Source organism: Cheilinus undulatus, linkage group 24, assembly GCF_018320785.1.
Source record: "Cheilinus undulatus linkage group 24, ASM1832078v1, whole genome shotgun sequence".
NCBI lineage: Eukaryota > Metazoa > Chordata > Actinopteri > Labriformes > Labridae > Cheilinus > Cheilinus undulatus.
This window is the reverse complement of record NC_054888.1, coordinates 12,373,891-12,398,541: the sequence shown is the minus strand read 5'-3', so window position 1 is coordinate 12,398,541 and position 24,651 is coordinate 12,373,891. Positions and strand designations below refer to the sequence as shown.

The 24,651-nt window shown below is 38.8% G+C and overlaps 1 protein-coding gene and 1 long non-coding RNA gene across 2 annotated transcripts; one reads left to right on the top strand and one right to left on the bottom strand.

Annotated features, from left to right (window-relative positions):
- Nucleotides 1–1,101: 1,101 nt before the first annotated feature.
- Nucleotides 1,102–15,821, bottom strand: LOC121506038. The gene is made up of 4 exons (XR_005991604.1): nt 15,011–15,821; nt 14,821–14,896; nt 12,592–12,723; nt 1,102–1,826 (listed from the first exon to the last, which is right to left on the bottom strand). It is a non-coding gene; the product is annotated as an uncharacterized LOC121506038 (long non-coding RNA).
- LOC121506037 (vascular endothelial growth factor C-like) lies at nt 2,582–23,175 on the top strand. Its single transcript, XM_041781527.1, has 8 exons — nt 2,582–3,493; nt 11,584–11,824; nt 12,014–12,204; nt 12,595–12,725; nt 12,815–12,918; nt 16,702–16,836; nt 17,272–17,473; nt 21,902–23,175. The coding sequence occupies exons 1-8, from the start codon at nt 3,392–3,394 to the stop codon at nt 22,011–22,013; spliced, it is 1,218 nt and encodes a 405-aa protein (XP_041637461.1). The 5' UTR covers nt 2,582–3,391; the 3' UTR covers nt 22,014–23,175.
- The last annotated feature ends 1,476 nt before the right edge of the window (nt 23,176–24,651 follow it).

The following is a 24,651-nucleotide window of genomic DNA, read 5'->3' as shown; positions in this document are numbered from 1 at the left end:
GTATCTTGATCTATAATGCCCTAATGGATTACAGCAGCAAATAGCAGCACCAATGATGTTCCAGGGGTGTGGCCAGTGGTAGCCAGAGCTGATGAGGGCCCCCTGAAATCTGATTGGCCTCCCCAAAATCCATAAAATGATTTGCCATTTGCCTCTTCAGCCAGCAACTAGCCATTTAAGCATATCCAATCACTGAGCATACCTTAACCAACATTAGATGGTTTTACTAACTAGCAATTACCGTGCTGTATTAGGCTTCATCAAATGATTTGCAGGTATCTAATATACTGACATTTGCATTAGCTTGCCATGTACAAAATGAGCTGTACAAAGACTATCTGGACTAGAGTGTCATTTAGTGCTTGTATCCAGTCACTAACGTGTCTGTTTAGCTGCCCAGGTGAGCGACAGAGTATGTGGGACAAACTGTGTGATGCCATCTAGGGCCATTAGTGTTTGCTGGAGCGATGCATCAACACAGGCGCCAAATTGGAGAGGTGCAGCCATGTCTCATAATGAATGTTAGTCTAAAAAGGCAAAGGCAAAAAGGCTCTATGTCCATAACTCATCTTTCATGCCGTTTGTTTTGTGATTCAGTATTTAAAGTGCAGGTTTTCAAATCAAAGGCTTTACCAATTGTAAGCTTACTGTGATTCTTTATCGAACAAAAAACACATTTTTTTTAAATCTTCTGAATCAACAAGATAAAAATCAGCATTGCATGCAGATGATAACATGCAGACTTTGCAGGGTTTCCTTAGGATCAGATGAGCTGATATTAGGCTATGCTTCAGAATGCATATTTTTACTATGATTTTTTGGTTAAGATGGTCCGTAAAAACAATGTTGGCACACGCTACTGAAAAATTTTGAAACATTTTATTTTTTTACCCAGAAAAGCTGTGTTTTTTCGTTATTTTGCAATGCAGGCTTTGTCTTCTGTTGCGTAATTTACCACTGCCAAATAGTAAAAAAAAAAAAAAAGAAAAAACACAGAGGCTCACTGGGCATCAAATAAAATGCTTGGGCCAACTTTGTTGTGGCAGATTTTTGCAAAAATAAAAAAACCTCCCCAAATTTCACAGAGAAACTGTACCCATCTCTTACACTGTAAAGCCTAGCTTCCTGGCCGGTAAAACCAGCGAGTCCTTCTTAAAAGAGCAATACTCGCTGAAATGCCACTACCACTGCTGCTACCTCATACATTGGGGACTGTATCACTGGGTACTCGTCCTATTAGTAGGAAAGCATAAAAAGCTTTTATCCTTCACTATTTTACATTTCATCATGAAAACTTAAATTAAAAAGCGCCACAGCCTTTTGTTGTGTTTTAGCCACATATATTTCCACCTCTTTGACGACATCATTCCCTCTTTTTTACTACTACTACTTGCTTTTATCATTAAATCTTTGACCTTTTCAAGTATTTTGTTTGTATCTTGTTTTTCGCCACATAAACGCCCCCTTCTATCATGTCTAATTCTATGCATCCAGCTCACATGATGAAATTGAGAAAAGCAATGACTGGAATGTGGAATTTGGTTGCGCAGATTTCGACACATAAAGCGTACTGCAAGCAGACACTTGCCGACGTGTGCGTGCGTGTGAGCGTGCGTCTTTAATCCTTGAAGAAGGCTGGCGGTGACTGGCCCGAAAATCGGATGTTTTCTCATTCGAGCGTTTCCCAGACACACCTCTTTCTCCCCCCTCCTTGTCCTTCTCGTCTTGTTGTCGGCCTCCTGTCTGTCTCTCCTCTTCTTTCCCCGTCTGATTGTCTGTCCAACATCCCCGTAATTTATTTTACAGTTGTCGGTAACTGATTTGCCCTAGGAGAGAGGGAAAAAAAAAAAAAAGATATTAAAGCAAAGAGGTAAGCTGCTGCTCACCTTTCCCACCCCCCTTCCCTCCTGATCCTTCATGACACACATGCTCACAGCCTTGGGGCGGTAGAGTTAAGATGGTATGTAAAGTTTGTGATTTTTAGGACCTTGAAGAAACGGGGAAAAAGACGACAAAGGTGAAGGTAAAAAAAAAAAAAAACAATTTTGCAGCTTTATTTCTAATGCTGGTGGAGGAAACCCAGCAGGAATTATTGAAGGCAGCTGACATAAAGCAGGGAAAGAGAGAGGGAGACAGCAGAGGTATTAGCAGCTCATAAAAAGGCACTTAGAAAGCTGCAGTTAAACGACTCACACATTTATCACCACTGGCTGCTACTGAACGCACACATTCTGAAAATCCTACAGCAGCTGCTGCAAAGACATCAAGATAACGGATGTGTGAGAAAGGAAAGAGTGATAAGGAACGTGGGAGGATAATCTGATTTCTTCTGGACCGTTTAACCTGAAAAGTTGTGGATAATAACCTTCCTGTCATATGCTAACGACAAAAAAGAGGATGATGGGAAAGTGTGTCACATTGAAGGCTCCTCCTGCCTCTTCAGACTCTTTATAGCTTGCAATTTATGGAGAAAAAAGTGCAAGTATAATGAGCCATAACTCACGAATCATCTCCTTGAAATCTGTCGCTCCACCCACAAAAACAATCTTTCCATTCCTTCCATTCACCAGGATGTCAGAGAGAAAGACGCATATTCACTCTGTTTGGACAAGAACTTAATACCAAAAGCTGGACACTTTAAAAAAATCCATTTGGGAGTGGGATTTGGTATAAGCTCTTCCTCATTTTTCTCTCTCTTTGATGCTTTTTCTGAGGATCAGACAACCCGGCAGAAAAAGTTGTGACAGATTTAGAAAGCGGCAGCGCAAAAAAGAGAAAAAAAAAAAAACCTCCAGAGACAGACAGACGAAGCTTTGCCCTGGAGGTTTCTGAGGAGGAAACAGGAGACAGATAAAGAGGCAGCGATAATCCGAAGAGACAGACGGAGAGAAGAGGGAGGGAAGAGCACAGCTGTTGTGTGAAGAGAAAATAAAGATAAAGAAAGTGTGAAGGGCGAAGGAGAGGCGAAGGAATCAAGGCTGGAGAGAAAAAGGGACTGAATCAAAAGTTGAGGAAAAACGGAGGTGAAAAGACACCTGACATCTACGGCAAGTATGGAGACGTAGCGAGGCCACATGAAAGACTTCCAGTAAGGAAAGACGAAGCTGTGTTTGATACACGAGGAAGACGAGACGATTTCCTCATCATGTTTTATTCAGCTGGTTTCCCAAACTCAAACAACCCGCGCCGGAAGAGCAACTTCGTCCCTGGGTAGAATGACGAGAGAGGCAAAGAGATACCTGCCGAGTCTGTGATACCCGCTTTTTTTCCCCCTCCTCTCTGCCTCACCTTCCTCTCCTCCTTTCTTTCACTTTAGACGAAGATCACCAGCTCCCCTCTCCTTCCCTCAATATCTCCTCTCCTCCTTTCTCCTCTACCTCATCTCCTCACTATGTGGATACCAGCTGTGCTCCTATGGATTCTTAATATCAGCAATCTGTGCTCAGGACAGGACTATATGGACTATTACCAAACTGGAGACATGGGCACCAAGGTGAGACATTAAAGTCCAACATCATTCATAAAAAAATGTAACTTAAAGCTCCTGTGAGGAGTTTGAAGTTGGTCAGGGGTCTTTCTTTTTAGCTAAACAAGTATTTTTGATGCACTAGTGTATCAGATCTTGTCATTAATGTCAGATATGTGGGGCTAATAAAAGGAGACTTAGATTTTTGCAGCTATCCTTATGCTATACCATCTCAGCCAAATCAGCCACTTACAGTTTATTTATGGAGTAAAACGCAGTGGGCCGAGTATTGATCCTTGTGGAACACCTTCAACTTTATTATTCATAATTTTACATCCTCATTAGCTACAAAAGAAAAAAATTAACATTTAGATTAATTGCTTCTATTAAGTTATTTTTTTACATGCCTATGGCTGTTGGGGGGGGGGTTGGGCAATGTGACAAACAATCACACAGCTAAGAAAGTATGGTCTGGTTAAAATCAGCATAAAAGTCAAGCAGTACCCTTTTTGTCCACAGAGGGCACCAAAATCAAACCAAACTGAAAATTCCTCACAGAAGCTTTAAATATGGAGGTATCATATGCAAACTGCTTCGAAACCAAAGGAATTGAGGATGTTTTCCAATCTCTACAGCTTGAGAAGTTGGGATATATGATACATGGCTTGACACTAACTTTTTTCCCATGGAGCATATGTGCTCCTAAGTTGAAAAAGTTAGGAGAACATAAAGAAATTTAGGGGCACAATGAAAATTGATCAAATAATGTGTTCTCCGTAATAAACGTGATAGAAATAGACATTTACAAGCAAAATTATTTAATTAATTTGTATGCAAAATGTACAGAAAGGTAAAATCATCAAATATTGCAATTTAATTTTGTCTTTAATGTTACTAATTTTGGTACTTTAAATTTGGCAACTTCAGTCAGAGTTGGTCTAAGTTTCATTTTTGCGTGTTTTGTAAAGTCCAGGGGACTCAGTCCGTTTTGGAGCGGAAAGTGCAACATTGCTGCACTTTGCTAAACGGCCCAAACCGTCTGAACACCTACAACCTCTGCCCGTTAGGGGCGCTGTCGTGACAAACAAATGGTGACCAAGAAGAAAAGCCGGCGTAGAAGAAGACGAAATGGGGAAATTCAGCTCCTTTCGCCGGTCTTTTTTTTCCACATAAACAATGAAAAAACACCAAATTACGCTGTCATGGGGTTTCTACTCTTGCATTGGGGCATTATGAGCTGCCAGCGAGACAGTGATATGTCCAACATGTCGTTGACATGAGACGAACAAATAAGCATGGACGACGACGTGTTGCTATGGCTACACAGACGCCAAGCGAGGCATCTCTCCTCCATGGATCTCTTCTTCGGCTGATTTTTTTTATGCGCGCATGTGCCCCTAAATATTTTTTACAGTTCACACACCTATTTTTAGGTGCAAATGTGAGCGAAACGTTCGCACTGTTGAGCCCTGTGATATCAAACATGCTGATATTTACAGACTTATTTTAGCCAATAATGTAGTCAATAACATACCTAAAACTTCAGTCCTCAAACAACATGTTAAAGAGAAGTCTCCAGCTGACATAGGTCTGTCAATCCTGCCTAAAATTCCACATTTTTTTCACATTAGGCTGGTATTCACAGTCCATAAGTATCAGCTGTAAATATTGGTATTAATGTTCAAATTTGCCAATACTAATAATAAACTTGTGAAGCTACAGATACTGATATCAATGATGAAAATATCATGCATACCTTCTGGGTAACAAATTAGCTAAAAAAAAAGCATATTCTATCATTTACAGGGTAAAAATCTACGTAAATGTTAAATTTAGGGTGGTTAATTCTACAGTTAATTATGAGCAACAGCAAATAATTGTATGTTGAAAATTTACGTTGAAATTTTACATTTCAGTATGCATGTTTTTGATGAAAAATACTGACAATTTCAAGCCTTTCTCACCAGTTTAAGATTGTTACAGAACAAATACAGTCGAAGAGATGCATTTTATAACCTTGCCTTTTACACTTGTTACTAAAAGGAGTGTTGCACTGCGATGCCAGTGAGGTCTGAAACCTTGACTAAAGCCGAGGTCAGACTACATGATTCAGTTTTCTGCTACTATGGTCACTGAGTCATAAATTAGGGTCATGACTAGACTGACAGACATGACCACATGGTCGTGTTCAAACATTATGATGAATGATGAGCTAGCTTAATGCGTAGGCTAACAGCAGTTAGTCACTGATTGCTTTTTCTCGCCAACATTTCTCATTTTTCCATCTGGTGTAGTCGTCTCTCTATGACACATCATAAAGGCTGGGACGTTGTAGTAAGTTCAAAACATTTATCTTGTCTCATAGTTCTCTGGATTAATTTTGGACCCAAATCTCCTTGTGGTTAAAGTGTCCAAAAGAATTCATGAAAAGTAATAATAAATCTCACAGATGCTCTCCAATTAAAATTTGGAGATGAAAAGAGCATCTTTAACACAGAAATCAAAATGTATATTTTAAGAGGTATACAGTTTAAAGATCCAATGAGAAACTATTTTTGTCAATGTTGGCGCCCCCTGTGGTCAAAGCAGAACTTGTTATCTCTCTGCTGATTTGACCTGCACATATGGAAGTAGTTATTATCTAACAAACTGTCAACCTTCTGTCACACAAGTCTTTGCAATGAAAAATGTAAAACAAAAGCTGTTAGCTGCATGGCAGTGATTTCAGGCATTAAAATAACATAGATTTTCATTTGTTGTTTGGTGCTTTCAAAAGAAACACATAAGTCTTGCCACTGATAACCACCTTTGCTTTTCAGCACAGAGAGTCATCACTATGTATTTTAGTCTCTTTCATAACCATTTACCTCCTCACAGCAGCTTTAAGCTTAAAAAATCATTGTCTTTTCAGGAAGCCTAATTCAAAAACCAAACCTCTTTTACTACACAGATCCGACAAACACATTGTTTGGCATTTTAACGAGACAAATCACTCAGCTAGTTACCTAGCATGTGTTCTAAAAGGAAGCAGCAGCTGCATGAACAAACAGGATATCTCTTAAATCCAGTACAGAAGGGAGAGTGGATTAAGCACCGCTTTATCGATTTTGCAAGGAGAGATTTTTGTTCCTGTAAAAGAATCCAAGTGTTTTGGGGTGTTTTGGCACTCTTTTTTAGCTTGACAAGTATATTTGATGCATTAGCACAGTGTTTCCCAAACTTTTTTTCTGGTGATGCCTGGTGCTAGCTTTGATAACGCTAAGTCCAGACTCAGTCTGTTCCTGACCTGGCACTCAACCTCCATTACATAGGCTTTCATCACATGCTTGACCTGGAATGGTGATTTTTTTTTTTTTATATTAGACAAGCATCAACAATTGTGATTTTAGATCTTTTGCCACCCAGTGGCTTGTTTAGAGTTTTAATATGGTGGAGGGTTAGCTAGTCTTATAGGGTGGAGCCCCAGTAATCCTTCCCATAAACAAAGTAGTTTCATATCAATAAGCAGGTACAAAGCAAATGGTAGTAGGCTGAGTACTGATCCATGTGGGACACCTCTAACTATTTGACTACATGTGGCAATAAAACTATTCTGAAAGACATGATTTGAACCAAACTGAAGCAGAATAAACAAAATTAAATGGTCGCAACTTATTCAGCAAAATCTTAAAATGATATGCTGCAAGAGCAGTAACAGCACTTATTTGGTTTTTGTAAACAAGCAATCCTCACTTTTGCCTGTGAGTGTTATATTTTGATTACATAATTACATGAATGAAATATTCTGTTATAAATACTCCAAGGTGTAGTCATACCTGTGTAGTTCCTTTGAAACTGCAATTTATCTCCAATTACCTTGGTGCCAAATTTCCTTACAACATAACTTCCGTCTTCTTTGGTAACATCTTAATATTCAAGGAATTTCATCAACCTTACAGTTAATGCTGGTTACAAGCCAGCAGAGAAACTATCAGGTGATTGGTTTCAACTTCTGACATACTCTGACTCATGGGCTTTTCTTTGGAAGTAGTGAAAAGCCTGTTAAAGAGAAACACAGTCAAAGTGAGTCATTGTACTCTTGCCTTAGTTTACTGATACAACTGATAGTAGCAGAGTGGAATCCCAAACACATTTCAAAGGAAGAGCCGCTATTAATTGTTGACACAAGAAAAAAAAATCAAAGTAAATTAATAAAGGTTTATAGGAAAAGACAAAGCCACCGCTTAATCATGGGCGTGTGCTATTGCATGTGCATGCATGCTAGGGTTATCCAATGATCGAGCCCAAAATGGTCATTAATCCCTCACAATCTAATAGTCCCACAGCGGTGACCTCATGTCGTGATCACTTAATACAAACAGAGTGAGAGAGTGACAGAGAAGATGAAAAATGTGGGAAGACCTTGACAGGAAAGAGAAGAGGGAGAGGGATCAATCCTGAGTGTACAATAAAACTGTGGTGGAATGTTATGTAATATGTTTTATGTTTAAGATGTTTCCATTAACTGTTAATGACAGTAGAGTTTCAACAGGGGAACACCCAGCTCAGTCTTCCTAATAACCAACACTGGACATGACTATTTTGGCCAGCACTTTGGTCCTAACAAAGTACATTTTAATGCCTGAATGATAAATCCTGCTCACCTTCTTGACTGATTATTTCAAGTCATTTTTGTCCGATAACGGCACTCTAAAACTCCAAGTGATGCTATACATCCATGCTGCACACCTGTGGCTGAAAACATGCTGCCGAAGCACACCTGCACCAAAATCATCGAAGTGTTCTGTGCTTGTGTGCAGTACTGAGCACTAACACTGATCAAATAAGCATGACTCGTACAAGTTGCCCATAGTGAATCTGCCCTGAGTTGCACAAAAGTATTGGCAATGTTGTGGCACCAGTGGGCCAAGTATTGTTTGTAACCAATTATGATATCTCGGAAACCTTGAAATGACCTTGAAAGTGCAAGACCAGCTGCAGCACATCAAGGTCGTAAACCTGACTGCTTTGGTGTATAACAGGAGTTAAGACATGTCTCAAAACAGTGGCACAATTTGCAACACATTTGGAGATTACTTTGATGATCAGATTACTTCTATCATGTTACATAATTGGGTAAAAATCTTACTTTATTTTATCCCCTTACTTGCTGCTATATAAAGAACAATTCCCAGAAGTCTCAGGTACATTGTTGTGGGTGGTTTTCAGCAGTTCTAGCAGGCAAACTTCTAAAAATAAGATTGTTATCTGAGCATAGCAACAAAATGGTGATGAAAACCCTGATCGTAGTGGAGGTGGTTAACGCGGGAATGTTTGTTTACTCTGAAGGGTTGGGTAAACAGAAATTGCAGGAAGAGTGAGACAAAGCATTAAAAAGACAGATAAAAAAATCCGGTTTCCATTAAGGTTATATAAGGTTGTACCAGTAAACCCTTCACAGCACAAGAAACTACAACTACCTTCAATCTTTAAACAAACTGTGACACTCAAATGTCCAAATCCCAGCTGACTTTTATTTCCCAAAGATGCCTCTATTAGCTCTTTGTTATACAATAACCTTTGTTCGTCATCATCTACTGTATTACTGCAGGGTAGAGCAGAATCATCAATAATAACAGTAGAAAAATCATTATGAATGTGACTCAGCATGAACGATTCATGAAGCAAAGCTAAAGTAAACCGAGACCTCTGAATAGACCTGGTCGGCCACATAAAACCCTCTTTGTTGAATAATAATAATGACGATAAGGGTGTTGGCTGTGCTGATAATCTACATCTGTTTGGTCCATTAATTCAGGACTATTGCTGCATTCTTATGTAGGAGGTGTGTGGTTTAACTTGTCACGGAGGGCTCCTTAAGGATGGGCACATGAAAGGTTAGATAATAGAGCTCAACAGTGACTGCCCACATTTTTTTTGGCTTTTTTTCCTCCAGCGTTTCACAAAATATTCATATCAATGCTTTTAATCTGGGAACCAAGCTAACCAGCTACCTGCACATCTGTGGTTATAAAACATTTGATCAGAACAAATCAGCAGATGAAAACGGAGAAAAGGGCACAGGCACGAGAAAGGTGAGGGAACTACATATCCCACAATCCATTGTTATTCAGTTTATTTTTATAATAGCTTTCCATACTATTAATTCATGCACTATTTTCCTACATTGATCATTTATGTAGTGTTTATTTGGGTTTGACCAATTATTTTCCTTTTCTGCTTACGTCACTGTGGCAGCAGGGAGACGCTGATGTGGCTTAACCCAGTGGTTCCTAAAGTGGGCCATGCAGGACTTACAAAACTTAAAGATGTTCATCAAGTTGTTATTTTTGGGGGATTGTTCATCTTCAAAGAGTAAGAATTATATTATTTAGAATATGAATGGAATTCTAACTATAAAGCAACCTAAAAGCAACCTAAAAGGTTGAAAACAGTAGATATCTGCCTGATAGTTGTTTGTGCACCCTGCATACAGAGGTTGTGATCCTCAGGTGGCCTGGGTTTCACCCCACTCTCTCTCTCTCCACAGTCTTATTTCAATTAAGGCAGAAAAGCCTAAGAAGAAATCTTCAGTAGACATTTGCAAATATCCAACAACTATTTGAGTTTATGGGAAAACTGGGTCAGATTACGGCGTCCTGCTGAAAGGCACAGCAGCAGCAGGGCAAGCGTGTTCAAATTTTATCAGATCCCCTCAGGTGATGTTTAAAGTGCAGTTTAACTCCTCTTAATGGAGCCAGAGACATCTAAAGGAAGAGAAATACAAACAGACATCACAGCTTCCTTTTGTGCTGAAATAAAACATTCAGTGTTTGCAGGTGACGAGAGGACACATGTATTCATAATAGCTAACAGTAGCCAGCAGTAACATGTCACAACACATTGGTAGCTGAGGTATTCACAGTTTATCCAGCTAAAGCAAGTGATGCTTACACGCTAGAAGATTCGATAGTGGTTCTAGAAAAACACAACTCTGGTCAAATCAAGCTCAGATGGGATGAAGATTTGTAATAAACTTTATTTCCAAAATGGGATACTAGGCCTGATATTTGCTCCTAAAGTTAAAATACCACACATTTCTGCACTAAAATGTCTATTTTTTAAAAAAACGGTAACTTCTGTGCTGAGAACAACATGTGAACAAAGGATGACATATCTGTTCTTTTACCTTATCAGCTTATTTGTGATGGACCATGATTGTTTTCTGCCTGTTGTGTAGCTAAAGCACTTACATAAGTCTATGCACCCCCACCTTCCAACCCCCTTAATGTTGGAGCCCCATGGGACATTTCAAAGTCATGTAAAGAGATGCGCAGCTCAGCTTTAGCCTCCTTAATTCTTGTTTGGTTTAAGGACTCTAAGAAAAAAGCTGCACTCGCAAGAAATTTAATAAATAGTAAATCACAGTTTTTGTTTCATGGATGAATTTCACAAAATGAGGGAGAAAAGCAGGTAAAAGTGGCCTTCCTGGTTAACGCTGCAAGCAATACCACACTTGCCGCCTCAAACCATGAAGACTACTTTTAACAACTTATTTTCCCTTGATGGAAAAAGAATTGGTAAGTTGCGCTTTAGTAAATACACCTTAAGAAAGCTGTTTTAATTGGATAGTGTCCTAAATTCTAGGGAGGAGTGATATCATCAGCATGATTTTGGTATCAGCAAAGATCAAAATTTCTGCTGGTATTTACAGCAGATATATCGTATATACATATTGGCAGTATAACTCAAACATCAGTCCTAAATACTGGTAAAATGTGCAAGTGTATCATTATGTATAGGTGGCTGCTTAGGGCATTTAACATTTAAGGTTTTTCTACTATTTCCTGCACTTCACTGCAGACATTTTAACCATAAAAAGTGTGAATAAACCAGTATCAACAAAAAATTAGTTTTGAAATATCAGCATTTCAGATATAATCAAAAATCCAATATTGTGCATCCCTACTAAATTCAAACAAAAAGTAAACAATGCAGGTAGGTGTTACTGTTTTGATTGAGAGCCCCCTGGTGGGAGAATTTACATACTGTCCTACCCTTAAAATCTTATTTTTGCCCTTTTTCTAACACACAAAGCAGTGTTTTGTCATTCAAGTGTACTCTTTTCCATCTTTCAGGCTCCAGTCTTGCCAGATGACCAGCCCAATTTGGGCTCAGTGACAAGCGTGGATCAGCTTTTGCAAGTTTTATACCCAGAATACAATTTACTTCAACACTGCCTGAGGAAGAAGTCTTGGCGCAACTCTTCCCCCTCCTATCACTCCTCCTCAGCAAGCCCTTTGGTCCACTCTACCGATGATGATCTGTGGGGTCAGCCGAGGGAGGAGGCGCTTTTTAAAATGGATGACACTTTGGAAGGTAAAACACCGAGGAACTTTCAATAAAAATATGAAAATCTAGAGAATTCTAGTCCTAGATTTACTCAACTATTTTGGACAAATAAGTGCACTAGAGACAAATGGAAGCAGGTGTTACATGCAGAACATTGAAAGCAGGATGAGGCTTGATTAAAATCATGTTTTGTCATTATTTCACGTCTGTTTCCAGTCATCTTAGAGGAGATCCAGCGGACCTCGTGCCAGCCCAGAGAGGTGTGTGTTGAAGTTGCAAAAGAATACCCAGAATCCACCAGTCAGTTCTACCTCCCACGCTGCGTGGCGCTGCATCGATGCGGCGGCTGCTGCCCCAATGAGGCCTACTACTGCACGAATACAAGTTACACGCTAGTCAACAAGACGGTAAGTGTCACCACTGCATTTTTTAACAACTCTTTTAACTCCCATGTTTTACACTTTAGAGCTGCTTCATTATCTAACACTCACTCACACTACTTCAGAGAGAATCAGAGAAACCCATGTAACCCAGCTCGTCTCTATCACAGCCAGCTGTACAGCAGGGGGACGCCCTTTGGCTGCAACTGGACCTCGAGTCAATACACAATCACGCACAGTTGCACAACCTCCCACTGATTACATCAACTTCTAAACATCAGGGGTTCTTCTATTATGAGCTGTTAAACTGTATTGACAACAGCAGCAAAGGAAGAAAACAAAGATGAAAAACAAACCAGAGTCAAATCTAAAGGTCTGCACAGACACACCTCTAACAACAGATTTGTTCCTTACCAGTTGATGGAGCTGTCCCCGCCCAGGATGGATCGTTCAGTCGTCATGGTGACCTTCGTCAACCACACTGCGTGCGAGTGCCTTTCTAAGCGGCCGCTCCACTCCATCATCAGGCGAGCCGCGGCAGATCATCTGTGAGTGGGCAGAGGCATGCGTAAACGTGGCTGAGTCATTAACTGTATTCGTGCATTTGAATCATGCGAGCGTGCGTCTGTTTATGTAGGTGTTCCCCGCCCATAGATGACTGCGCCTCGGGGTTATTGTGGGATCCAGTGAACTGTGTCTGCATCTCTGCTGACTCCATTAACTACTCTGGGAGAGAGACAGGTACATGTGCACAACTCAAAACATCATGTCCGTCTGTTACTTTATCCCTGATAAAGTTGACTGACATTTCTTTTATTCTGTGTAATGCTGTTGATATAAATGAATACTTAAAGCTTGGTTCTCAAAATTCTATGCGCTTTTGATACCACGTGATTAAAAACGCTAGTCAATAGTATCATCATGTATTTTAACTTTAAAAAACATCTTTTTTTAGAAGACAGATGCACAAGAAAGTAATAGTTCATTCATTATTGGCAACATTTTTTGTGCAATTCATTTTTTGGCTTGACTGTCTTCACTCTAGACAGAACAGAGGATAGAATGAGAAATCTGGGAGACAGTGGGGAACAACACACAGGAAAGGAGCCACACATTACATTTAAAACCCAGGCCACCCAAATTGAAGACAACAGTCTCTTAACATACATGGGGTGCATGGATTTAACCACAAGGCTACCATTACCCCAGACAGTGTATAATTTTGCCTGAGGTTTGCCAGCAATTTTTGGTGATTAAAAACAACAAATTACCCAATATTAGGCAACTATTGTTCCATCTGGTTGAATGCAAATTACTCATCTGTAGACTAACATTGCACTGCAACGGTAAAACAACGTAACACTGTAATGAAAACATCCTTCTCCGTCCTTATCTGAATTTCATCATTCTTCAGACACACCCTTGTATCAAAATAATGTTAAACTGGCTGTTTCCCCGAGATAACATCACTGCTATCAGTTTGTGGTTGTTTTTATCGGAATAAAAAGCATTTTGGCAGTCTGGTAGTCTGACTGGTAATTCTGGTGTGGCCTGAAAAAAACAGATCCCACAGACTTCTTTTGGTGTAAGACTATGTTAATTTTGTTGACAAAAACTATGACCAAAAATGTTTGACGAACGTTTTTCCAGGAGGAGGATGAGACTGAGAGAGCTAAAAAAAAAAAAAATGGTTTAAAGAAAGTAGATTCTGTTTTTTTTGTCAAGGAGACTCAAACCACACTAAAATGTTAGTGCTAGACTGCTGGGCATTCAAAAACTGCTTCTCCACTGTGCATTCAAGGTTTTCATCAGAATCAGAATCAGCTTTATTGGCCAAGTACGTGTGCACATACGAGGAATTTGACTTGGTTAAACATTACTCTCTTAGCACACAAGAATATACACTATAAATATACAATATGAACCGGAACATTTTTAACTTTTATGTACAAAAAGTTAAGTATTAGTAGTTTATAAATATTAGATTTTTTACACTTTCATTATTTTTTAAAGATGGCCAATCAAATTAGTTCAAAGAAAATAAATTCCTTTGCCAAAGGTAAAGACTAAAACATAAGGACTCTTTATTGACTAAATTTGACATTAATGTTTTTGAGTCTTGCCCACTAAGACTAGAGTACAACTTCAAAGACAGGGCGCAGTTTTAGCTCAGTTGGTAAAACAGGCTCCCATAAACAGAGCCTACAATCCAGTATTGATTACTGGTCTTGGTGTATGTCTTCCCCCAATCTCTCTCTATATTTCCTGTCTCTCATCAGCTCTCCTAAAGGCAAAAAGCCCAAGCAATAATCTAAAAACAAAAGCTTCAAAGGTTAAAGATGACTTAAATGTATCTAAAACTAAAAGGCCTTTTAATATTAAGATTAAGACTACATTTTAAAACAGCTGCAAAAATTAACACTGGTGTAAGACTCCCAAATCGGTAAAGTTTTCTCTCAAATTTGGCTGTACTAACAGAGCAGAATATGTACAACAGGTCATTGCTTCTGTCCAATAATAAATCTCTTTCTACTGAAAACTAATAATGGTATAAAAAAAGCCTAAAAAAATCTTTGTAAAAGGGTTTTCTATATGCAAACCTAAGACAGTGTACAGTGTGTTGCATACTCTAACAGGACTCACCTCTTTAGGAAAATTCTGCAGACAGGCCAGTGTTTGGATGTTGCCATGTTAATGCATCAGATTCAGGCTGATATGTCTAAAATGAAACAGCATGGGCTTTAAAATATGACACAAACACAGTAGATTTCACTGACTTAAGTAAAATTTACCTGTTGCGGAGTAAACCCCCTTTCTGTTGAGTGATACATACCTCTGAAATGTGCCACAGACAGTGTTGTTGTATCTTGAAGAAAAATGTTCCTCCTGTTGCTTTGTAAACTAGTTCACAACACTAAAATCTACCTGCCCCTTACCAGAACTCACTGTCTTTCAAATTTGTTGCTACACCTGAGCAGGTCTTGGGATGTGAGCCAGATTTTCCATTAAGTTTCAGAGTTTTAAAAAATTCCAACGCCACTGCCAGACAAGACAGTGATGATGATGATGAAGCCAGGGCGGCATATAAACTGATCTGGAATGAGTTATTCCCCCGAGGAAATGTTTATTCAACCGTAACATGAGAAATGATTCTGTCTCTGTGGCATTTTACTTGTACAGTCATGTACTGAACTACAGTACCCTTCACATAAATGTACTTTTTCTAAATATAAACTGCCAAACCCTCCTATGGCATGCTTTAAAGAGAAGGCTAAAAATAGATAGCTACCCATGGGAAACAGTCTGCTTCCTTATGAGAATTCTGTAGAAAATTACATTGGTAACTTTGACGTAATAAATGAAAATACCTACCCATAAAAGAAAACCCCTCTTTATTTACATCTCTAACTACCAAAGCTGTAACATTCTGGCCAAACTTGGCTCTGAAAATCCGTCTGCCATGATAGCTTAATGCTAAAACCAGCGCGCTAACATTCACAGCCGTTAATCAGTTCCCGTCGATAACGGTGGGAAAGCCCAGACGGTGAAGTCCCGCCTTCCTTTGCTGTGATTGGCTACTACTGCCGTGCTCTGATTGGCTGAATCTTTTCGACTCAATGTTTACATTCGGGGCTGCTAGGAAAAAACAGAGTACAGAGGACGTTTAAAAAGCCGACATTTACCAATTTTCCTAATAGCAATTACATAACGCCGCTGTCTTTTTAATTCCTTTATTCTATAATAAACCACCACTTTCTCTCTTCATTCTGTTGACTTGTCTAAATAGTGTACCATAGCTCCAGTTTAATTATAAGTCATACTTTTTTGAAAAATATATTTTTGTAGATAGATTGATAGAAAGAAGACAAATACAAAAAAAATCTATACAAGAAGCATCAAGATGAGCAAGAGTTCCTGGCTGCAGTGTAGACATCAGATATCCGTAAACGCACGGACACTTGGACATTCATCAGCACATTTGTCTAGAAGTTTTTTTAATTGAGGTGTATTTTGAACTCTATAAGGTTTATGTACCAAACTGAACCTATATTTCATTTTCATAAATAAATTTCACATTTTAAGATAGAAAAGATTTTCAAAACGGACAACATATTCAGGTCTCACACTGCATTGGGTTACCAAAATGCTTTGCGTGTGGCACCCATCTGCTGGAAGCACAAGCTGATAATTAAACTTAATAAAATGGGTGCTCTTGGGGGCATGACCTTTGGTTGTTAATACTGCTGGCAATCTATTAAATTCTCAAAGGGATATTTCCATATACGAAGATTAATCAACATTGTAAGTGGTGCAATATAAAGGTAATGGCCCATCAAAGTCAGTAAGTCATCCTGTGTAGGCCATGAATATCTTGAAAGGTTTCTGAACCGAAGTGTGGGACTCGTAGTTTAATTTTATCTGTACAGCCCCTGCCCAGGTGTCACTCAATAACTAAATCTACATCAGGGTAAACGAAAGCTGATGATCATTTCCTTTTCTACCTCCTTTTCATGTGGCTTCCAGAGGCGATTGAATCGGGTCTGCTGGCTCTCTGCGGGCCAAACAGAGTTCTGGACGAGTCCACCTGTGACTGTGTCTGCCGAAACGGACTCACAGAGGCCAGCTGTGATCCAGGCTGGAAACTGGATCACAACACCTGTAAGCAGGATTTTAGTCCCTTTAAATATCTCACATCCCACCTGTTAAAGAGAACACAGACTCTTGACCTATTTCACACATTTTAATAAAAAGTAAGGCATGAGAGGTGGTTTAAAAAGGGTTTTGGAGCAAAATAGTAAGAATACACCATTTTAGCTACTCTTTTCCCCACATTGAAAAGAAAGAAATTACTATAACCACATTAAATGTAAAAGAAAGGGCAGTAATTCTGAAAGTAACCACACAGATCAATCCAGACTGATTAATCACAGACAAAAAGAGTTTAGGGGAAGTCAGGTGTTAGGCAAATTTCTACAGCAACAAGTCAGGACTGGACCACAAATATTTACAACAAAGACAGGGTTGAGCAACGCAGTAGCATGTTACGTTTGTTTTAATTCATACTATAGTTTTTGCTTGTGTTTGTCGTCTCAGGTGAATGTCAGTGTGAAGGTCAAAGCGAGGGGAAGTTGTGTCCCACAGGTCAGCGGTGGGATGAGGAGCTGTGCGGCTGTGTGTGCGCTGCAGACTGTCCCGGGAATCAACCCCTCAACCCAGACACCTGCCTGTGTCAGTGCAGAGAGAGCCCACACTCGTGTCTAAGGCAGGGCAAGAAGTTCAATCCCACCACCTGCAGGTAGGCATCTCCTGCCCTGGTTTCAACCGGCATCCATGTTTTCATCTTTCAGCAGAACCTTGATGTTCTCAGCTCTGAAGTCTCCCTGAGGAGAGAGAGGGAAGCGGAGAGAAAATGTCTCCTCTGGGGATTAAATTATCCAAAGAATCCAGTCTGGGATTCTGCCAACTAGACCCATAACTCTAAGCCATAAAAGGCCAATAAACTGCAATAATATTATGATAATTTACTGCAAAATGGAATGATATATTTTTGAATACACAGCTTCTGGAATTTGCCTTTGCGCTTGTTTAAACCCGTGACACGACCACACAAGCATGAGGGGAAAATCCATCTGAAGCTGAACCAAAACAGCGATTACACAAAGAAAGAGTAGCTCTCATTCCAGAATTGCATCAAAACAGTTTATTTTAATATAATAGTTCCTCTTTTCAGCCTACAACTGTTGAATAAATCTAAATAAAAAGATCCCAAGTCTTGATCTGCTCTCAGAACCTTGCAGCTGTTTTGCACTTGACCGTGATACTCTCAAAGGCTCTGGCTGCCATGTGTGGCCCAGAATACACTTACTATACTTCTTAAGATTTTACAGAGAAAATAAAATACATTGTCGGCAATTAAGGGGAAGAAGGTGATGTCACGATGGCTTCAGGGTAAAGGGAGGTGAAGATCTCTCTGAGCTTTGATCAGTGTACTGCACCTTAAAACAATTTGGCAGTAATGGCGTAATTGTTTGGGCAGGATTGATTTAGAGCAGGTTTTTACTGGTGAACATAGAATTTCTTTGGTGATTGTGTGCTTTTAGAATGCTGGCTAAAATCAGGTCACTACTGTACAGATGTGTTCTAGTTTACTCTTTAAAGCTGTTCCACATCATCACTTTTATTTTCAGAGTAAACCCAAGAGTTTTGGCTGAGCTGCACCTACCCTTGAATTTGGAATAAGATACAATTGTTGCAACAGGCTATGTGTAACTGAATATTAGCCTTTATGTCATAACCATTCAAGATGGACTAACAATGAGCTATATGGGTCTGAAGTTATGGTATATGCTCTTACGGAAGTCAAATGTTTGTATAGAACAAAAGGGGGTGGGGGGTTGTTTGTATGTTATCAGCCTTGGGATGTTGTACCATTCTTGTCTGATGTAAGATTCTCGCTGCTCAACAGTCGTGGCTCTTCTTTGCTGGATTTTTTGTTTGGTGATGCTCTCTCTCAAATGTTTTCTACTGGTGAAAGCATTAAGACGCTTCTTTTGTGAAGTCATGCTGCTGTGATGGATGCAGTATGTGGTTTAGCATTGTCTTTCTGAATTTTGCAAGGCCTTCCCTGAAAGAGATGTCTGGATGGGAGCATATGTTGTCCTAAAACCTTCAGTTGATAGTTCCTTTCCACATGTGTAAGCAGCACACACCAGAGGCATTAATGCAACCCCACACCATCAGAGATGCAGGCTTTCAAACTGTGTGCTGATAAGTTGGATGGTCTCTCTCCTCTTTAGACTGCAGGACATGCACCTATGTTCTCAAAAAATAATTTCAAATTTTGATTAATCTGACCACAGAACAGTTTTCCATCTTGCCTCAGTCCATTTTAAATGAGCTTTAGCCCAGAGAATATGACTTATTCTTTGTCTAATACATCTTTAACTTGCATTTGTGAATACCACAGCATTCTTTGCTGACGGGCAATGATTTCTGGAAGTGTTCCAGAATCATGTCTGTTTTTATGCAGTGCCACCTGACAGACCAAAAATTATAAGCATCCAATATTGACCTCAGGTCTTGTCCTTTGCACACAGAGATTTCTCCAGATTCTCTAGATTTTTGGATGATATTATGAACAGTAGATTGTGGGATATTCAAAGTCTTCACAATTTTACTTTAATGAATCTTTAAAAAACTGAGCGACTCTGCCTCTCTAAAGGACACCTTTTATACCCAGTCATGTTACAGGCCTACTACCAATTATCTTTATTATTTGCAAAATGCTCCTCCAGCTGTTTTTCATTAGTTTCATTACTTTTCCAGCTCTTGATGCCCCGCCCCTTCTTTTAAAAAATGTATTACTTGCAACAAATTCAAAATGAGCTAGTATTTTTTCATGAAAATAGATAAATGTCTCAGTTCTGTTGTGAATAACATAGGGGTTTATGAGATTTGCAAATCATAGGAATCTGTTTTAATGTACATCTTACACAGTGTACCAACCTTTCTGAAATTTTGGCTGTACTATGCTAAATGTTACATACAGTATGTAACATTTAAGTACTTGGGGGTGTTGCGGTTCATTTACAATTCAATTATGTATAATTGTGAGATACATATTTTAAAGTTGCTAAAACACATCTTGGTAAAGCTTGAGCTTGTTGTTGGTTACCTGAACTAGAAGTATGTTGGTAGAAGTGGTCCTGTCTTCTCTTTTTTATGTGCTATCTTGAGTGCCACCAAATCTCTTCAATCTGTGAGATAAATAAGAGATAGAAGTTAGGAAAGAGCAAAAAAATGGGAGTTAGAGGGGAGGAAACTCTCAATAGACATATCATAAATTCCAAACTCAAACAGAAAAACTCTGATTTTTCTCCATTCGCATGTTTCAGTATGACCTTTTATGGACACGGGGCGTTTGAAACATCAGATCGCGGTCTCAGCTGTGCTCTCCATGCGTGTCGAGGTTCCCACAGCCATCACGTAAGGGCTCACCCTCCCTCTGACCCAAGAGGCCTGCAGAGAGACAGACAGGGAGAGACAGGATGGACTTGATGACAGGGAGCAGAGCGGCTATCAGACAGGCGGGCAGGCTCGGAGACAGATGGAGTGACAGCAAGAGGGAAAAACATACAAACAGACATATATGATGATATAAGTAATATCTAATCGCAGCAATATAAATGTGGGAAAGTTCACAGACATTTATACAAGTGACCTCTGATAGCAGTGTTTTAGCCTGAGCTCAATGTGGTAAAAAAAACAAACGAGATATTTACTGCAAATGAGAATCAGAATGAGTTATCCAACCTCGATTTTAAAATTGCAATATATATTTTGATACACTTTGTCCATCTGGATTTGGATTATCTTTTTCAATTGGCCACATGTAAAATGTCAGTTACAATAACACTAGCTGCTCAATATAGCTGTTAGCTAACCACTAACTACCTGATCAACTTTTAAACAAGGTAAAAGATATAATAAATTTAATTTAGTCAAACTAAAAATCTTACAAGAATCTGATTTGGTGAATGTAGTTAAGTATTTAGGTCATGAAATACTTAGACAACATACAAGCTCATTGTTACTGTGGCTTACAGTTCACTAAAAATAGCAGCGATCCATGCAACTGAATAAAACTGAAGCTACAACTCTTAAAGCTCTCAATTCAATGAAATTAGCAGTTTCTTTAAAAAGCATTTCTTATCCTTCTCCATTAACAATGTGTTTCAATAGATAAACAGTTAACCACAAGGGAAATGTCAGTTACAATTAAGCTAGCTGCACAGTGTAGCTGTGATTTCGATATGTCAAAAGTCATCTAACCTCCATGAAAGCAAAATACCACATTAAACAACCAGGTATGCCATGAGCAGTGTTAGCTAGGTTAGCATAAGAGCCACTCATTGTTAATAGCATGGATGCTTGCTTTAAGAAGCACATTTCAAAACGTATGGTATCCTACTTGACATTAAGTGTTCATTAGATTTAAAAATAATTAGCATTTAAGATTAATATGTTCCCCTTACTGCTATTTTTGGTGAATTTTGCTGCAGCTAGTGCTAAATTTAAGCTAATTTTTATCTTGCTTGCAACAAATAGCATAAAAAATCCTTTTCATTGTCCATTTCTTAAATAAAAGACTAGTTTGTCATTTCAAAGTAGTTACAAAGAGTTAATGATTCAGGGATATTTGTGTGATGGGTTTTATGAAGCACTTAAATACAGCCAAGGCAGCACAGGATGTTATTAAAGCATTCACAAGAAATCTTTTACTTCTATCTCTCCCTCGTTTTGTTTCATGTTAGATTCAACATCTGGTCACAGGAGGAGGTTCGTCAGATCACACACCTACTGTGGTTTTGAAAAGGAGAGTTCACAGAAATTGGTCGAATCTCTCTCCTCCTGGGAGACACACTCCCTCTTTTTCTCACACACAGTTTTGTTTGATGCAAACTAAAACTTGGATCAGGGTTTATCCAAAAGGGATGTGAGGATCTGAATAATCAATAGTGTTGGTGCCAAAAGAATAATCTCCCATGTGTTTTCTTTTCTTTCTCTCTGCTTCCTCCTCTCAACCTCACCCTTGCCTTATAAACTGTCTTCTCATGCTCTTTTGGAGATTTTGATTCTGTTTTGTCTTAATTTCATGCACTTTTATGTATTTTTTTGCTCTTAAATCATCGCTTTGTGTCTTATTTTGTCTCCTCTCCTATAGCTGTTACAGGCTGCCTTGCAGAAAGCTCAGACCTGTGTGCCAGAGAGGTTTTTACTACAGCCCCCCAGTCTGCCAGTGCATCCCAAACTACATGAGGCCTGAGTGGAACTAGACACAGAAAAGAGCATGACTGCATGCTATAGTTTCTTTGCCCTTGAGCATGAGGCTTGAAACATTTCATCCTGGCAAGAAGGAGGATGGATGAACTACATATTTATAAGCACAGAATTACGACAGACACTTTGAGGGACTTTATGCAGACTTTCTGTTATGCTGCCAAGGAGGATGCTTCCCAGGTCCACAAAAAGTCCCAAAAAGCCACATGTATGCAGTCAACTTGTGGAGCAACCATTCACACCTTAAGACTGTCTTAAAGCATGTCAGCAAAGGCAGGATGGACCAATGATACTCTGATCTGTTATGACATGTTTGAGCTCGATATTGAACCACCGATCCACCACACCAGTGCAGCAAATAACTGTGAGAAATGGAAAGTGGAATAAAGTAATAACACACCAGACTGCTTTTTTCTAGCCCTGCAGGCAACTTTGGCAACAACATATTTGAGAGGTTGAAGGATTTATTTTGCAGTAATCATGTAAAGTGACTTTGCCCGAGGCGGTTTATATTCCCTCTTCAAGCTGAGGTGGAAAAGGTGACAGTATATTTTGGTTTTTTGTTGCAGAAAGCAGAGGCTTGATGCCAGCCCCTGTTCAATAAAACGCTAATTTAAACACTCCCAAACAGCTATTATATCCTCCAGTTTCTACTTGCCTCTACTGCTGCTGCTGTTTCATACATGGCTGAATTCAAGCACAATTTACTGTAAGACTTGGATACAGTCCCACTTCTTCTGGTAATTTAATTTTACACAATTTATGTGATGCTATTTGTAAATATTAAATCTTTGACTTATTTAAAGTGATTATTTGAAGTTGTGTCACTGTAAATACTGTATTTAAGTTACTTTCTAGACAAAAAAATGCTTTGAAATGTCTTTTTCCCTGCAGTTTTAATGATTGTGGAGAATTTGAATACTGTTATTAGTCAATTTGCCTGCACTGTACCAGAGCTCATTTAGGCGACTGTATAGCTTTGCTATGTAATGATTTTTTGGCCCAACTAAAACATTTCATATAAGGCTGAGGTTTTACTGCAGTGAAGAAATGATTGTATTAAATGTGCTCCATAAATGTAGATAAAGATGGCAATCCTGTTATCCCGCTATAATTATATATTTAAAGTAGATCTGAAGTATACATTAAAGCCTTGTTTTACACGCTTTTGTGGTCTCTGACTATATTTCTGACAACAAGAGTATGTCAGGATTATTAAAAGTAACTACTTCATTTTATAATGTGGTCGATAACCCTTGATATGATACTTTTCAACATTATATTCTTGATTATTTTGATGAATGTCAGTTTTAAAATTTAAAAAAATGTTTCATGAGATGTGCTTAGGAGAGGAATAAATCGACCAGATGCTGTCTAGAAATTAACAAATACATTCACAGGTCACTTTATTAGGTACACCTATTCAACCACTCACTAAAGAAAATATCTGATAAGCATAAATGCCTAAATGCATTGGCTGCAGCCACATGCAAAAATGGGTTAAAAGTGGCCAAATTTGGCAGTGAACAACATGTTGAAAAGGGGTAAAAGAGTCACAAAATATTGGTTGAAGGAGGAAAAAAGAAAGTATCATAAATGGATATGAGGCAAAAAAAAGGCAAAAATGACCATATAAAGTAGTGAAAAGGGGTTAAAGAGTGGGGAAAAGGGGCAAACAGATGGCAAAAATTGGTTTAAAGTGTTTTAAGGGGCAAAATGTTATAAAAGTTGGTAAAAAGTGTCAAAAGTACTAAAAAGAGTGGCAAAAAAATTGCAAAAATGACCGGATGAAGTAGTGAATAGGGGTTAAAGGTGACAAAAAGTAGCATAAATGAGTTAAGAGTGACAAAAATATTGCATAAATGTCCCGATAAAGTAGTGAAATGGGGTTGAAAGTGGCACACAGAGTTAAAAGTAGCAAAGATGTAGCAAAAAAAAACAGATAAAATTATAAAAAGGGTTGAAAGTGGCAAAGATGTCCAGATAAAGTTGTGAAAAAGGGTTAAAATGTGGTAAAAAGGGATCAAAGTGGCAAAAATGTTTCAAAAATGGCCAGTTAAAGTCATGAAAAGGGTTTACATATGGCAGAAAGAGGCATACATGAGGTAAGAGAGGACAAAATGTCTAAATAAATTAGCGAAAAGGGGTTAAAAATTGGCAAAGAGGGTTAAACGAGGCAAAATGTCCAGATAAAGTAGTGAAAAAGGGGTTAAAAAGTGGCAAAGAGGGTTAAACAAGGCAAAATGTCCAGATAAAGTAGTGAAAAAGGGTTACAAAGTGGCAAAAAGGGTTAAATGGGCAAAAATGTCCTGATAAAGTCGTGAAAGGGATCAAAGTGGCAAAAATGTTTCAAAAATGGCCAGTTAAAGTCATGAAAAGGGTTTACATGTAACAAAAATTGTTTAAAGTGGCAAAAATGTTGTGAAAATTGCCAGGTGAACTCGTGATAAGGGGTTAAAAATTGGCCCAAAAAGTGCAAAAAGTGGCAAAAAGGGCTCAAAGTGCCAAAATTGTTGCAAAAAATAGATTAATTCACGAAAAGCATTTCAAGTGCCAAAAATGTCCCAATGAAGTAGTGAAAATGGGTCAAAAAATGGCAAAAAAGGTTGCAAAAATTGCCAGGTAAACTTGTGA

Excerpts from the sequence above, each read along its gene's own strand:
- LOC121506037 (XM_041781527.1), top strand. The coding sequence starts at position 3,392 with ATGTGGATACCAGCTGTGCTCCTATGGATTCTTAATATCAGCAATCTG. Across the intron at positions 3,494-11,583 it reads CTGGAGACATGGGCACCAAG|GCTCCAGTCTTGCCAGATGA; the intron begins GTGAGACATTAA and ends TCCATCTTTCAG. Across the intron at positions 17,474-21,901 it reads TTCAATCCCACCACCTGCAG|CTGTTACAGGCTGCCTTGCA; the intron begins GTAGGCATCTCC and ends CCTCTCCTATAG.